A 16,729-nucleotide genomic window follows, 5' to 3' on the forward strand; every position below is an offset into this window, starting at 1 on the left:
TGTTACATAAAAAGAATGGTTTGCACTCGCAAGAACTTTTTATAAGCTATGGCAGTGGCTGATCTAACAGCAAGAACAATGGTATCTGTGGAAATATCACAGGAGACACAAACGTAGCCTTGAGAGCAGTCAGTTAATAAGCAAATGCATCATAAGATGGAGGCCGATTTTAGACAAGTACCACTTATCACCTGTAGTCACCAAAAGAGAGTCACCATATAACCAAAGTCCACATTGGCTGGGAGAAACAGGCAAGTTCATGGAAGTGAAATCCACTGAGGGCTATTAAACACAACTCGTGTTATGGTTTGTTAATTCCCTCAGCCCACACTATTGGAAAAGCATCAGTCCACGCTTGCTCTGCTCCTGCACTCCTCCTTGGGCTTTACTGTCAGAGAAAATGATGAGCTATATGGACATTTGGTCTGATCAAGTTTAGTATTCTTATATCCAAAGCAGACAGCTATTAGAGATTTATTGAGGCATTCATTTTGTTTTCTGTTTTCTCAATGCTGGACTAATTGGATGAATCATATAAAAATAAACATGTGAAATTTAACTGGAGGGACAACAAAATATTATCGTCACATTCTTATATACATCTTAGTCCTCTTCAGACAGTGTTATTTTGTGGGGTCTCAGTGTTTCAACAGAGAAGAACAAATAAATTATAAACTTGCTGAAGACATGAAGGCTACCACTCTAACAGTAAACTAAATCCATCCAGACCCATTCCTTGGAATAGAGTCTGTTAATACTGTTAAAATCCCTTACTCTTCCAAGCTAAAACAGCCACATCCAAACAGCCTGATGGGAATGGTCCTAAGTCCACACCAACTGCTGAACTAAGCACAGCTCTTCTAGGGGAGAGTGCTAACCAGGCTAACAAGGTCATGATAGAGCTGATCAAGACACCCAGACACTTGTCCTGGCAAAGCTCCATGTTCACAGTTTGATGTGTACACATTTGCATTGCATGCTTCTTACAGGTTTCAATACTACATGCAAGCTCAGGAAAGCTGAAAGCCCAAAGGAAGTGCAAACCCAATATGATCAGCAGCAGATCTTTTCCAAGCTTGAACAACCACCATAATTTCTCCAAAGATCTGTTGGAAATCGAAGGGAAGCATGTATCATCTCTAGGCATTCACGATAGCAACAGACATTTTATTAATGTGCTGTTACTATCAGCTCAGCTGGGCCAAAACGCGTGAGACTGACACTCTCCAGCACCTTCCATTCCACTCAAGCACACACTACCATTGGAAATACAAAGGAAGAACCTTAAGACTATCCTTTCAGTGTGAACTTACCACGTCAGGTCCAAAAGTTATGCCTAAGAGAAGCTACTTACTCACCAGACAACTGGGTCAACAGTACTCAAAGCTGTGCAAGAAATCGGGGAATGCAGCTGTGCCTGTTCCTGCCAGATCAATGAACACATCGGAATGGGCCTGGATACAAGCTCCCATTCTTTACCAGCTGAAAGACTAATGAAAAGGAAGAAGATACCCAAGATCTTTTCAGTAAGGGAAAATGGGAAAGACAACGTTGTTTGAACTTAGACATTTAGGTGGGATTAATTGCCTTACTGCTACATAGACTCAGATGTCTGGCAGTTGTCAGCTCTCTGAACAGTCAGTGGACAAACAGGCTCGTCAGAAAGGAATGCATTGTCTTCCAAAGGCATACATCTGAGAAAGTTGGAAGGACTCAACCTCTGGGAGGTGCCTGTTTCTCTCTACTGACTATACATGTAATCTAGATGACAAGCCCAGGCACATACAACTAACCATTATACATTGAGATGAATCTTAGGCAAGACGAATCCTACAACTAGTTTTACAAGCACATTACTAATGCACCTAGTCTGCTTTTCTCAAGGGAAAATATGGTGCTATTCATGCTGTGTTCAAACAGTCATTTTCAGCTGCTTATTTATTTTAAGAATCCCCTTGTGACCTGTGAATTTTAAGACTTACAAAGAAAATGAATTATCTTCACTGAGAGTGTATCATTCAGAATATCACGACTCCTCCTAAACTACCACTCACCAGAAAGGTTATCATATGTAAATGAACCCTACAGCCACAGATGTATTCAAAAGGCATGACTGAACTTGCACTGTCAGGTGGCACCAATAACTAGTATTTCTCACATGGTCTCCCTGACTGATTTTCATTATTAGACACTCTCGGATAATAAAGCTTCAATGCATTTCTTTGATGCAATTCTACTACTGTCAAAGGTTCTGCAGATAGTTGAAAGTAAACAGAACTAAATCCTTAAAATAATTATGGTCTAATGCGAGTGGGGAAAAAAAGATCCAGATGAGCATATTTTATTTTACTGACCTTTCAATAAGAATCATAATGAAAAACCAGGGAAATCTTTTTGTCACAGAAGTTAACAAACAAGTTTGAATACACATAAAAAGAAATCTTTTGAAAAAGTTCTACTTTGATTTAATTTAATGGGACTTCAAAAGTGAAATGAAAAGAGTCAAGAATAAGATTGAACATACATTCTTTAGTCCTCTCACTTACTAAATACATATCTTAAGATTAACTATCACTTTCCAAACAAACTAATCTTGCTACTGTGCTCTCATGATGAAGGAAACCAGACTTTTTCATGTGGACATATGAAGAAACATGCTTTCAGCATTCTGTATGTTATAATATACAGAAGAAAGGATAGCAGAGAGATTAAGAGATACACAGGAACAGAAGTAAAACCACTGAGACAGTCCTAAGTGACAGTGAAAATTGAAAGATTTATCATACTCTAGTGAAATGTCACTTACATTCTCAGAAATGCTAATTAAATCACCAGAGTTTTCAAACGCTGCAGATTCCATAAGTTTCTGTATTTTAGTTTTGATTACACCTTGCAAAATTTGGTATGTTTTCACCGTGTTCTCACACCCACCTCCCACCCCAGAAGATTCTACCTGAGCAACATAGCCAAGTTATCCTTTAAACTTTTACAAATCCAGTGAGAGCAACGAGCGTCATCCAGTGAGAGAGATCTACATATTCATGTCTAAATCTATGCTAGTCTCCCTCAGCTCCCCTACAGGCAGCACTTCAAAACAGGCACTTCCAGGACACGAGTAATCTTACCCCAAGACAAACTCTAAACCGAGCTATGTGAATCGCACCCAAGATGCCCCTTTCCCTTCCCTTGACTACGGAAGAGGGCTGGGGCCTTAGCTGAGATAGAGACAACTACAATTCATCATGATGAGTTTGAGCCTATGCTCTGTAACCAATAGAAACACAAAGCAGGGACCACCTTGCATCTTAATTAAGCAAGTATTCTGGATGAGGCTTGGAGCAACCTGGTCTAACAGAAAGTGTCCCTGCCCATGGTAGGGGGGTGGAAACTTGCTGATCTTTAAGGTCCCTTCCAACCCAAACCATTCTGATTCTCAGGACACCTGCTCCTGGGAGAAGACTTAATAGTTAGCAGCTGGTAAGGCAGGCTCCACACTTTGGCCACCATAGTAATCTTTACATAAGGAGCACAAGGCAAGGAGCACATGCTGGAAGTTGCCTGTCTCTTCAACATTTAAGTGTGTCTACAAGAAATGCCCACCCAGCTCCGCAGAACCCTTCCTTGACAAAAATGACGTTATGGAAACTAGTGATTATTGTCTGAAATGTTCTCAGAAGAAGTCTCAGAAAAGATGTAATGATTTCACTGTGTAGGATTTCTAAACAAGGATAGATAGCTGTCTTTGTGAAGGTGCGGCTGCCAAAGGAGGAGCAGGCAGAAGGAAAGAATAACTGAGCTTTAGTTTGTTCAAGGAAAGAGTCACTATGTTCTGAATTTCAGAAGTTTTAGGGAAATTAAAAAAAACACCACAAACCCACAACAAATACACCACCACTCCCCAGAAAATAACCTATCATGTGATTTTTCCCATTCAAGGTAAGGGCAAGGAAAAGAACAGTAATTTGCTTCAACTCCTCTTCTGAAGAATAAAAACACTTAAGTGAGACTGATTTACTTTGTAATTGAGTGATTAAGTGAGACTGACAATTGTGGCAGAAATAATTTAGAAAAAAGAAAGGAGCCAAGACTTTTGTACTTTCTAGTCTTCAGTGCGTAAAAAAATACAACATAAAGAAGCTAAGCAAGAAAAAAAAATTTAGATACAAAAATAGTATGAGCAGAATGAAATATTCTACACCAGGAGTCCTCAAACTACAGCCCACGGGCCGGATATGGCCCCCCAGGGTCCTCAATCCAGCCCCCCCTATTTACAGAACACCCACACCACCACCACCCCCACCGGGGGTTGGAGGGGGAAACCAAGCAGACGCAGATGACTGCCTGCCACCTAATCCGCGCGCCGGCCCCCTGTTTAAAAAGTTTGAGGACCCCTGTTCTGCACAATACTTTTGACTGATCTTTGAGTTTAAAACCTTAACCTGGAAAAACATGAGACCAAGGCCTAGGATACTACTTCTTAACAAGGTCTCAGTGCTTTAATATCATTGTCCAAGTTTTGCTTAATTAAAAAAACAAAAATGAAAGTTAGCCTAACACCGACTAGTTTTGGACAAATGTTTTTCTCCTAACCCTTTAACCTCAACAGAAAGGCTACCCAGAAAATCACCAGGGGACATTCAAAATCTGGAGGAAGGACACAAATACCAAACAGAAAATCCTTTTGCTTTAGGTCCATCTTCCTTTTAGACTTGACACTTTCTAATTCTCACTTGAGATATACACATGACAAAGTATTGTAGAAAAATATTTGAAAGTCTCACTTTAAAATCTATTTTTGAAAAGCAAATGCAGAAATTTTTTTTCATACCTGTTGGATAGCAGGCTTGTGAGTACGGCACTGAAGATGCAGAGCTGCTACAATTTGCAATGGATGCGGCAACGCTTTGAGTCCCTTGCTGAAGTGGCGGAAGAGAAGCCACAGGCTGGAGTGTGTACGTGGCTCCTGTTGGAAGTGTCTGGAGTACAGGAAAGGCAGCCCCTTTATCTGGAAAAGCTGGGGAAGCCCCTTGCCCTGGCAGCAACCCAAGTGGTCCCTGCTGGATCCAAGTGGAAGGGACTGGAGTCGGATCTAATCTTTGTGCTGGTAAAGTGCTGGGGGCTTGGCACGAGGTTGCCGTGTAGGAGTAAGGAGAGAAAACACCTTGACCGTAAAGTTGATGAAACTGTCCTACAGTCAGCAGTCCTGCAGTGGGTACAAAATAAAGTGAAACAAGTGTTAAGGAAAGGAGTTTTCACAGGCAAAGAAAGGCAATATGAGGAGCCAAGGCTCTACAACATGATTTGGGAAGACTACCTTTGCTCCAGCATACTTAATCCAGAAAGGAGACTGTACTCTTAGACCCGAGCATGCAGTAACTGCTGTGTGGCACACGAGTGAAGCGCCAACACAGAGGTGTCTGCGTAGCATTCAATCTCCTTAAACTGGCAGTAACGAGTTACCCATATTTAGAAATGTGCTATAAATCAAAATGTGTAGTAACTTACTAAACCAAACAAAAGCAATTTTGAAAGTACTGTGTGTTAAATCAGACAATACATTTTAAAAAAGGGACATCATAAAGCAAGATTTGACCAAACTCCACTACTGACAGCTCACAAACAGCTAAGGGAAGGGCAATGTCAAAATCCTCCAAAGGACTTTGCAAGTACTTTATGACAAGTCATTTATTTGGTCAAGAAAAAAATTTCAAAGCCAATTTTTCTCAGTCAGCTCAACTAGTTCAGTGCAGACTAAAATATCCCAGACTTTGCCATTTTGTTATTTCCTAGACAGTCCTTTTATTCTTCTCTATTATTTTATAGTTTCCTCTCTCAGACAGTTACTGTTTCATGAAATGGTATTTGCTTTTATACCATGACAGCTCAATTTCTGTTTTGGTGACTTTGTGGAAACACTGACAGTAACACCGCAAACGCCTGTGCTCATTGATTTCTGCAAGAACTACTGCATTTGTGACTCCCCTGCAGGATTGCATTTAGCCATGAGAATTACAAGTTTCAGGATGGTTCACGTCAATAGGGTTTATCTAGAAGCCAGGCTTTCTCAGACCTGTAGTTTCCAATTCTCACCCAAAAGGACTTTTTTTAAAAATAGCCTCACATTTACCTCTTGCACTCCTCTGATGAAATCAGTAACATACAGTCATTATTCTGCAAGTTCACATTTAACCATTAAGAATCACTAAATAAATACCAGCTGACCCTGAAGATTTGCTAAGACTTAATGTATAGGACCGTTTATTTCCTGTTCAGTACTTTCACCATTTATAAACAGAGAAGGAACAGGGGTATGAAAATTCTTTTGTTTATATTTTACCTTTGGATAGGGACATGAAGATTATCTAGTTCTAACACGTAAACAAGACACCACGGGATGCCAAGTTACCAACCTCCAGTTGCTGTCCAGGAATTGTTCCTGAATGTTTAACAGAGCGTTACACCCTGCAAGACACTCAGACGTGCCCCTAAATAGTCAGTACAGAGCGCACAGTGCATTGTCAGCCTGTCAGAACTTGACTGCATAGAAACCCCAATGTTTTCCTTGTTCTGTCTTTCTAGAAAATGAGACTCCTAGAGCAAAAACTCTGAAACTGCAGCCATAAAAACAGAGGACAAAAAATGAAAGTCATCTCTTTCTCATAATTTCCTTTACCAATGGTCTGCATTACATCAGACAAACCACATGTCACTGAAGTCTGCAATGACTCATCTTAGCCTTAACAAGGTTAACATCAAATCATTAGTTTAAATGCTTCCTAGCCTCCCTACTGAAATAAGTTCCATCCCTTCTCAGATGCTTCATTTTGTCTTCTTGGTATTGCACGTGCAGTTCCACACACATCACGGAAAACACCACTTGAATTAGATGACAGTTCCTACCCTGACACAGTAACCAAGAGTATGGGGATACCCTACTCTGCTCTAAAGGCCAGCCGGTGCTGCAGACAGCAGTACCGTCAACTGCTTCTCCCCTTCTCCTGGTCGCACAGTCCTGCCGCTTCTCCTACACCGCAGCCTTACAGCTCTGCACCCATGGGGTGCATCACTCGGGTCCAAGAGCCAGCCAGGCTATTAAAGTCTTCTCCGATCACTGCGCTGAACCAACACGTTGCTGTATCAGCTGCAAGGAAGATGACAGTTAACACGCCACCAAGGGAATGGGAAGCCGGAGTGCTCTTCTGGCAGCAGCCCAAGAGCACTGCAAAGCAAGATATTCACATCTTCCTTACACAGCACCAACTACAAAGCTTTAGGGCTGATACAAAATTTGTGGAATAATCCTGAGGGCTCACACTTGTCTTGGGAAAACTCAGATCCTCTCAAAGAGGGTTAGAAAGAAAGAAAACATGTTCTAGGGCTTTTCAGCAGTATTATTTTCTAATTAGCTCTCACCTACTCATTCAATCCGTTTTAAAAACTACGTAGCTTGTGAATTCTTTTTCAGGAGACAACTGACAAAAATCTTACTACCAGGTCTTGTCTCCTTTGCACAAAACTAACAGGATGCTCTAGTTATCACTTCACATGACTCACTGTTTCACACACATTTAATGACAGCTTATTAAGCATCCCTACTGATGGGCATCCTTACTGACGGGCAAGAAGCAGTAACGTTCATCTGGTAGAGCTGTGCCAGCTCCACAGAGATCGAGCAAGGGTGTTCTTAGTGTAGTACGCAATGGAGACTGTACTATAGTCTACAGGCAGCCTGAAATACATGTGAACCATGCTACTCATGCTTACTGGCAGCAGATCTACCTGCATAAACAACAATAGCTTCCCTACACCAGGTGAACTGAGATGCCACCGGCAAGGACAGGTAACCCTTCTCCCTCAGGGGAGCGTTGATTTTCAAATCCCATGCCACCCAGCGCTTCTCAAAAACCCACCAAGGCCCCACATGGCCCACTCTGACTCACCAGGCCTGCTGAGCGTCGAGGGCGGAGGCAGCGGCTGCCTGTTCAGTGGCATGCCAGGCAAGCGCTGGAAGCGGTTGGGTGGGCGGCTGGTCACATCCAGGCCCGCTGCCATCTTCGCCTTGTTGCCCTTCGTCAGGCGCTTCAGGTGGACGAGGAGGTCGGGGCGGTCGCGGCGAAAGTGGGGGCTGCGGAAGCGATGCAGGGGCCCGGTGCAGTTGCCACCGTTGCCTTGTCCACCCTCTGGGCCCGGCCCAGGCCCGGGCCCCACCACACTGCTCCCCGGCAACATCCCCACCTCGCGGAAGCCATAGAGATTGAGCTGCCGGATGAAGCTGCTGAAGTTCTTGGTCTTGAAGAAACCGGCGGCTGCCGCTGCCCCACGGCCACCCGGCTGCGCGGCGACGGCCGGCCCGGCGCCCAGCAGCTCGCACTCACAGCGCGGCTGGTTGATGACCAGCCCCCGGCCGGAGGCATCCCAGCGAACGGAGCGGCAGCGCGGGCTGTTGACCAGCCGCCACAGCCTGGCGGGGAAGTTGTTGGCACTGACGGGGACGGGCTGCTGCGACGCGTCCGTGTCGGTAGGTGGCACCAACCGCCGCGCGCTCAACCGCCGCCCGCGCGGCCTCCGCTTCCCCCGCCACGCGCCGAACGGCACGTGCCCCGCCTGCGAGGCGCTGCCCGCCGCGCGCGGCCCCCGGCCCTCAGCCCCGCCGCGGCGCTGGTCCGCGCAGCGCCCCGGTCCCTCGGCACGGCACGGCCGCAGCCCGGCCCCCCCTCAGCTCCCCGGTCCCCTCAGCCTCCCCTCAGCCCCGCCATCCCCCTCAGCCACCCCCGCAGCCCTGCCATCCCCCTCAGCTCCCTGCACCCATTCAGCTCCCCAAGTCCCCTCAGCCAGGCCATGTCCCTCAGCCCCCGCCATGTCCCTCAGCCCCGCCGATCCCCTCTGCCATCCCCTCAGCCCCACCAGTCCCCTCAGCCATCCCCTCCACCCCGCCAGTCCCCTCAGCCACGCCTGCAGCACCGCCATCCCCCTCAGGTCCCTGGTCCCCTCAGCTCCCTCAGCTCCCCCCGTCCATTCAGCTCCCCATGTCCCCTCAGCCGGGCCATCGCCCTCAGCCCTCCCCATGTCCCTCAGCCCCGCCATCCCCTCAGACCCACTATCCCCTCACCCCACGTCCCCTCTACACCGCTGTTCCCTCAGCCATCCCTTCAGCACCGCTGTCCCCTCAGGCCTGCCAGTCCCTTCGGCCATCCCCTCAGCCCCGCAGTCACCTCAGCCAACCCCTCAGGCCTGCCGGTGCCCTCAGCGCCGCTGCCACCAGCATCTCCCATAGCTTCCATGAGGGAGTGGGTGGTTGAGGCGAAGGGCCACGTTTCACAACATTTAATCCCAGGGAGTGATAATCTTAGGAAGAGGGTGGTGGAAGCGGTGTTGGTTTCTGCTGAGCAGCCGAACCTCTCCAGGCCGCTGCTGCTGCGAAGGGCCGCGGCTGCCGCCGGGTGCGGGCGGCGCAGGCAGCGGGGGGGCGCAGGCAGCGGCGACAGAGGGGACAGAGGGGACAGAGGGGGTGCGGGCGGCAGGGGCGCTGGGGAGCTGTTCCATGTGCCGGGGGCACCCCAGGCTGGTGCGTACCCCGCTGGGAGGAATGCTGCCGGCAGAGCAGGTGTTGCAAAGTGTCGGCTTAAAAACCACTGGCAGCTCACAAAAGGAAAAGCAAATTTATAAGGAGCGCAGAGGAACGCGGAACAAATCGGGAATTGTCAGATTTGCCCTAAACCCCCCCAGACCTGTGCAGCTCTGATCCCCACGCCAGAACAGATCAGGTGGAGTTAAAATGGGGCAGAGAAAATCAGCAGCGAGGATAAGAACTAGCTTCAGTGGAAGGAAACACTGAAGAAGGAATCTTCAGAGGGGCAGTTATTGTATAAAAAGATAGGTAGTAAAGCTGTAGTTGGTGTAAAGGAGGCAAGCACGACTAATGGAGGATTTCAAATAGGAGAAATCAAATCAGGTACTTAATCACAGGGAAATTGGGGAACTAATTGCCACAGGATGTTTTGGGTACCATAATGTTACTTGGCCAGGGGAGGGTGTGGGGGGTGCGTGTGTGTGAAGAAAAGAGAGAGGAAGAAAGAAAAAGAACAAGATTAGCTATATTCACAAAGATTAGAACTACTAAAGCAGCACCTTTGTCACTGCGAGTGCTTGCACTGCGCTGGCACAGCTCTGAGGCGGTGCCTGAGTTGCACTGGTACAGATCTGCCCTCTTCTCAGCCTTGTGCTGTCAGCTGTGACTGCAGGCAGACTGCAGGAACCAGCAGAACCATCCTTACTGCTGTAGAACAGGAATCTGCTATGAACCAACAGGCAAAGAAGAGCAGGGAGCCGGGGAAGGAAGAGTGCGGTGATCTCTCTCTCTGCTTGCATCTTGCCCACAGGTCACCAGCAGTGGCAGAAGAAAATGACATTCCTGTCTTGGCTGCCCTCAAAGCAAGTAGTGAGAAGACTGAGCACCTGTGTGTTTCGTGACCTCAAATACACTACCGTAGAGTTGTTGTAAGATTTCTTAGCAAGAAAGTACAAAACAAAACCTCTTCTTTAACTAAAGTCATCCTTATTGCTTTGGTTTACAGCACAGCCCCTAACCACCTAGGCAAGTAAAAGTGCAGTAAGTTCCAGAAAGGGGACAAAATTGAATAAACTGATGGGAAACTGTTCCTATTTTTAAACTGAAAGTAAAATCCCTCTGCTCTTCTGCATAGCTGAAGTGAGGGAAATGATGTTTGGGTGGGGTTGCTAACAGAGTTTCACACTTCAAATTACACTAGACAGGTAAAACAGGAAATAGGACAAGGAAAAACGATAAGGAGAGATTAGAAGACATTAATTTTGCCTCTTTTTCAGCAGACTGGCTGATGTCTCTACCTGTCTTTGGCAGATTTACACATTTATCATTTTTCTGACTCAATAGTAACAGCAGGAAGGAGCAGAAATTTCGTCAATGTTGTCATCAAAGCTAGAATCCAGCACCATAGAAGGACGTTGCTTTACCCAAGGAATTAACGGCCTACGATTCTAGTAAGCTCATGCTGTCATCTTCCCAAGAGGCTTTGCATTTTTTCCCCCTCAGTAATAATTTATCAAGAATTATGTTGCTCAGTGTAAACAGCCAAAACTTAATTAAGTAAAGCATACTGAATGCAAATCTGAAAAATCAAGAAAAATGTCCACTTCACAAAAATTCTTCTCAGCATTTGTGAGGTTGTCTTTTGCATTACTTCAATGAAATTAATTTGGGTTTCTCTCTCCCTGTGCAGCAAGACTGCCAGAGGACTATGACTACCTGATGGTGGGACAGGTGGGGTTTTTAGTGTATCATCTGTAAATCAGGGCAGAGCCAGCAATACGTAGTCCATAACTGAAATGCAGAGCATGATTCCCTAAAACTAACACACAGAAACATAGGTCCCTTTTAAGCGTTTCTTTCAGCACTTTGAAGCTGAGCCCATAGCCGCAAAACAGATGACTTCTTAAAGACAGAACCATGTTTTTCATCAGCATGAGCGCTGCATGCTCCCAGCAGTGCCATGGCTTGCACCTTTCAGTGCCTCAGTGCTCAGGCCAAGTCACACGAGGCTCTTGCAGCAGGTGCAGCAGGAGGCATAGCATGGACACAGCTCTGTAGCATGCTGGCAGCAACTGCACTTGACTTGCCAAGCACGCCCAAGAAGAGAGGCAATGGTTCCTTTAGCTCTCTTCGTACATTGGCCCCTGAAGCATTTGTGCCTTAGACTTAATGCAGGGGCTCCCTAGAACAACCTGCCGTTTCCTCTCGCCTGAACCGGTAATGATTTTTAGCATGAAATGTCATAGCTCAGTCAAAAGCTGTTGGACTGCACAGGATTTACAGTTAACACCATCCGTCCGCTGACAACAGCGCCCAGCCTTTTCAGCCAGCCCTGCTGTGTCTTCTGGGTGTCTCTTCATGCGTGCTTTTGTCTCCCTCTCCAGCCTTCACTCACTGCCTGCTTTGTCACCCTTCCAGCCCCACGCTGACGTACAGAACTCACTCTTCCCCAGATTATATCGCTCTGGCTCTGAAGAGCAGTAAGGAGCACATTCCATCGCGCAGCATGGGGTCTCTGCCCCATGGCCTGAGTTTCCTTCGTGCACAGCTGTGGGTCTGGTAGCACTACTGCTGCAACTCAATCACTAAATTGGGAACTGCAGTTCTATGCAGGAATTCTGGCTTTGTTAGCTTTTATTAAATTTGTTCCTCTTTAAATGCTCATTATTACAAGTCTGTGATGCTGCATGCCTCCCTTCTTTCAATACTACTGGTTAAACATTTTAGCAAACTACTTACTGGGCACTCAAAAGGAAGATGCTCTGCACAATGAATATCCTGAATCTGTTAAGCCACACACATTAGTCTATTTCTGACATAGCTGTGCCAAACGCTTTCCTTTGGCAAGTGCCTATTCTTTCTGCAAATCTAAATGACATGTGTATTTTTTTTCCCAATCGTGAGTGAAGACACGTGAGTGAAGATGTTCTTTGCCACCATACCTAACTTTCCAGCTTGTTTTTGAATATGACTACTTTCATTAGAAGGTGACAGGGAGCATTTTACTGTCTACAGTCACAAAGAGCAGTGGCGGTTGCAATGATGAATATTTTGTCCCAGCATAAAGCTTTTGCCCTTAGGCTGCTGTCACCTCACCTGAGCACTCCACTGAGCATGGACCCATCCACGCAGCACCCAGTAGGTAACAGGGACTCAGAAATGTCTGGGAATTCAGTAAAAAAGAACTGCAAATGAGCACATCAGTAAAAATTACACTTGTGCGGGACAGTAAAGTTGCATGACTGGCCTAAACTTCATGAGACTGAATTTGTGTGGTACTCTTAACAAAAAAAAAAAAAAAAAAAAAAGAAGAAGAAAAAAGCTGCTTAATTATGATGATTTTAAACATACCAGGGACTGCGTGCAGCATCTTTCATCTAAGGACAATTTGGCACATACATTAGTTTTAACTTGAGAGATAGAGATACCCAAGGTAGCATAAACAAATGGCAGTGCCCAAACTTCACTTTCACAGAAATCTGACATTCTGGGAGAAAAACATACGCCTGTTTCTCTCTTGCCCTGCAAACTGAATTGAGAGAAACCAAATACACCCTCAGAAAGCCTGCATCCTTCTTATCTGTGTCTCTCACTTTAAACTGTTTCCTGCTCAGCACTCAGGGTTCACAACGCACACATCACATTCCTCTTTTCTTCTTCCATAGCTGGGGCTTAACACATCTCTCCCCATCCCTGCAGTTTTAGCATTATTTATTAATGACTTAGCAGCTGCACAACACCAACCACTGCAAGCTTGACCTGGCTTCTCACTACACCTAAATCTATATTTATTTTGTTCAGTGGATGAGATATTATGGTACATTGTAAGCAGTTCCAGTTGTTAATTTGCTAAGAATTCATGGCAGTTGGCACACCGATAGGGGAAGGCTTTGATCTTGCTGTTTGTGCTAGTTTTAGCCACAACTCAGTGCACATATAGATTACCCCAGGCTGAACATGTTGGCAAATTACAACTTTATATTCTTTAAGTGATAATACTTTGTTGCCCACTCAATATTCAAGCGTTAAGTTCCCTGTGCTCAGCCTGACATTGCAAGGCGCTGAGCCTGGAAGTTAATCTGTAGACACTAATTTCTTGTAAAAAAGATTATTCATGAGTAATATTCAGCAACACTGCCTCCAAAGATGACCCCCTTTTGTGTGACTGTTTCAGGAGCAACAGTTAATTTTTAAATGCAGCAAGCTATCTTGCTACTAACATTTCTAATACAACAAAGTTTTTTGGTGAACAGTGGCCTGAACTATGGGAGTAGTTTACCAAGGATCTGCTTAATTTTATGGATTGGATGCTTCAAATTGAGGATGAGCTTTCTAGAAGCTTCTCTCCAGCTCTGCCATAAACTACAACTTAGCTTGCTGTGCCAAGGGTGATGCAGCTGACTAAGCACAACAGTCCCCATCCATCATCCTACACAGAGGAACACAACCATACAACCTAGCAGGCAAAACATGATATAAACTGTTGGTGAAGAGCTAGCGAATCCCGCCTAGCAGCTCTTCCTCACCAAGTCATCATGGGAGAGGCTGGAAGGAGCTGGTATCCCTGGCAGCTGCAGGGTTGTTTGGAAAAGAGCAGAAGGCCTCAGAGCAGAGGACCATAGCATAGGCGTGCCTTGTGTCCTACCCTTGGCTCTTATTTGTGAGAAGGGATATTAAATTCCTAACGGCAAGGGAAAAAGCAGGAAGTGAAAGCAGCATGGCAAGCACTGTGCAACAACAGTAATTCACCACAAACAAAAGAATGGGTCCAAACACAGCAGCACTAATATAGAGATTTTATTTCGACTGTATTGAGTTGTACAGCACATTTTGTTTGTCACAATGCTATCAAACTGATTTTAAGAGTTTTTGGCCAGCACATTGTGACGCTGAAACTCACAAGAGCTAAAAGCAGTTTGGACTAATGGCCTGAACGGAAGGGCCAGGAGTACCTAGTTTCTGGCTTCCTTAGTGCTTGCAGTCATTCTAACATGTGCAAAACAGAAGCAAATCCAGTTTCTTCTGCCAGCCCAACTGTCGCTCTTCCATGTCTGGCAATGACTGCAAGGTACAAGGCAGGGGAGAATCTGAAGCAAGGTGCCTTCTCTTCCCAAAGCCATATTGGTTGTTCCCAGTATGGAAAAGAAGCAGAGTCCAAGTAAGTACAGGGTCTTCAGATGATGCTAGCTTTGTTTGCACTATTGGGATTTACAAAACCAGAGGCTGACATATCAAAGTGCAGGAAAGGGTCATTATTCCATTCCTTCCGACACAGATGACAAACCATTAGCAAAAAATTTGGGAGATGACAACAGTGTACAGTACTTTGCCTCACTAGTAGACCAAATGTCTTCACAGGTCCTCCCCACCCCATAGAAGTCTCAGCTCATGAGGTGCCGAATGTATCTGACACTGTCATTTAGCTGGAAAGAAAACCTGCACTTCTGCAAAGAAATGCCCCGCTTTCAAACTCTTCTTCCTTGTTAATATCCACAGATTTCTTAGGAAGGAGGCAGGATGGATACTCCCCAAGGAATCTAGGCATTAAAAGCCCCTTTTCTTTCTAAAGCTTGCTTGCTTTCTAAACCCAGTTCCTTTTCCTTAGAATGAGTTAGGATTCCTGCTCTCTAGTTTAAAGAAGTAGAGAGGCAACTACAAGTTGGCAACTCTGAACTTTGACCACTGTACAGGAGACAAAAAGAAGTCAAATTCAAGAGGCATTTTAGGTAGCGCTGGGGCAAGTCAGAGAGATTGTTTTCACCATGAACAGATGCCACATGTCGTGTTTATCACTGTAGCTTGGCTGTACATCCTGAAGTGAAAAGCACAGACCATAGTGTCTATGTCACCCAGTGTCCTTCCCCACCCCCATTTTGGTATCGATGCTTCATTCTCCCTTCTTCGGGTTACATTAAGTGCACAGAAATATATAGCAGCATTTGGACTGAAACCCTCACATACACCAGACAGCACATTCCAGGAGGTAAAACAACACATTATGGCCTATACCCTCAAGGTATCAAGTTTTCAGGATAAAGAGCAGTAGGAAGTGGAGAGCTGAGGGCAGAAAAGGGGTGGAGGAGCAACACAGGAACACAAGTTCTGTTTCCATGCCAGGAGAGGATCAGGGTGCCATTCCTGTGTTAGCACCAGGCTGTGATACAACTGCAGACAAAGTAGATGGGCAGAGCAGAAGTGAAAAAGCCAATCTCCCATCTCCTCACAGTGGTGGGGGGCAGGGGCAAAGTCAAGTGTGTTCACCAATCCCAGCAGAACATGAAAACGGGCAAAATCTGCTCGGCCCGTTTTCAGCTGGAATGAATTTCTCTTCAACACACAAGAGAAAAATTAATTAGTGATGGCTAATGAGTCTTGTTCACCAAGCTGATCGCAAATCACACTCATGGAAAGAGAATCTACAGAACCAAGAGGCCCAGGCTGAGGCCCTTCCAAAGCACACGGTACCACCTGGAGCCTGCCCTCTTCCTTCTCGTACAGCAGCCTGCCTTTGTAGGGGGAGTTGGTTCTAAACATGCCTTTCTATTGCTATTGCTTTGGGGGTACTTTGTACAGGCAGTATCTGTGAAAACATTGCTTTCCAGCCCACAAAAGAGAAAGGTTGCAATCCTCTCTTTAGCCCTGGATCATCAAGACTACAATGTACGGGCCCACCAGTACCAGAGTGGGGGGACACACCATACCCTCTAACCTCAACTCCTCTGCTCCAGACTGATCGTAAGACTGCTGAAAGACAGTGCATTCAAGCTTGGTGTTCAAGTGTTGCACCAAAAGCCTTCACAATTACAGTGGAGGCAGAGTCACCCTTCCAACCCACGAGAGAAAAGGCTGGGCTTAGACAGGTCCCTTGTCTGGCATTCAGCTGGAAGCTGTGGCGATGGGTTTCTTCAGATGTTGGCTCATGAGCTCCCTGGCACGAGACACTTGGATGTGGTCATAACAGGAGTTACAAACGAGGACGGGGTCGTACAACTGCTGATCAGGGATGGGTAACTTTAGATGGCAGCAACCAGCACAAAACACATTCCCACAGTTCCTGTCAAGGAGCAAGAAAACCAGTGAAAAGAGACCTGGGAACCCACAGCAAAACTTCAGCAAGCACACAGGATCCAGTTTAGGGATGAGGCTTATGATATGTCAACA

The 16,729-nt window shown here is 45.8% G+C and overlaps 2 protein-coding genes across 7 annotated transcripts in view; both read right to left on the reverse strand.

Annotated features, from left to right (window-relative positions):
* HSF5 (heat shock transcription factor 5) overlaps window positions 1-12,066 on the reverse strand; it is a 31,727-nt gene extending 19,661 nt beyond the window's left edge. The window contains exons 1-3 of the mRNA XM_037401410.1: window positions 12,012-12,066; window positions 7,941-8,714; window positions 4,829-5,203 (exon numbers count right to left, since the gene is read on the reverse strand). Coding sequence (XP_037257307.1) covers window positions 4,829-5,203; window positions 7,941-8,714; window positions 12,012-12,066 — 1,204 coding nt within the window. The remainder of the gene's footprint in view (window positions 1-4,828; window positions 5,204-7,940; window positions 8,715-12,011) is intronic.
* A 2,283-nt stretch (window positions 12,067-14,349) lies between these two features.
* Window positions 14,350-16,729, reverse strand: part of MTMR4 (myotubularin related protein 4) — a 56,432-nt gene continuing 54,052 nt past the window's right edge. For all 6 annotated transcript variants that reach the window (XM_037375204.1, XM_037375205.1, XM_037375203.1 and 3 more), the window contains one exon: window positions 14,350-16,622. In XM_037375204.1, coding sequence (XP_037231101.1) covers window positions 16,445-16,622 — 178 coding nt within the window. In that variant the 3' untranslated portion in view covers window positions 14,350-16,444. The remainder of the gene's footprint in view (window positions 16,623-16,729) is intronic.

Source organism: Falco rusticolus, chromosome 1 (genome assembly GCF_015220075.1).
Source record: "Falco rusticolus isolate bFalRus1 chromosome 1, bFalRus1.pri, whole genome shotgun sequence".
NCBI classification, from domain to species: domain Eukaryota; kingdom Metazoa; phylum Chordata; class Aves; order Falconiformes; family Falconidae; genus Falco; species Falco rusticolus.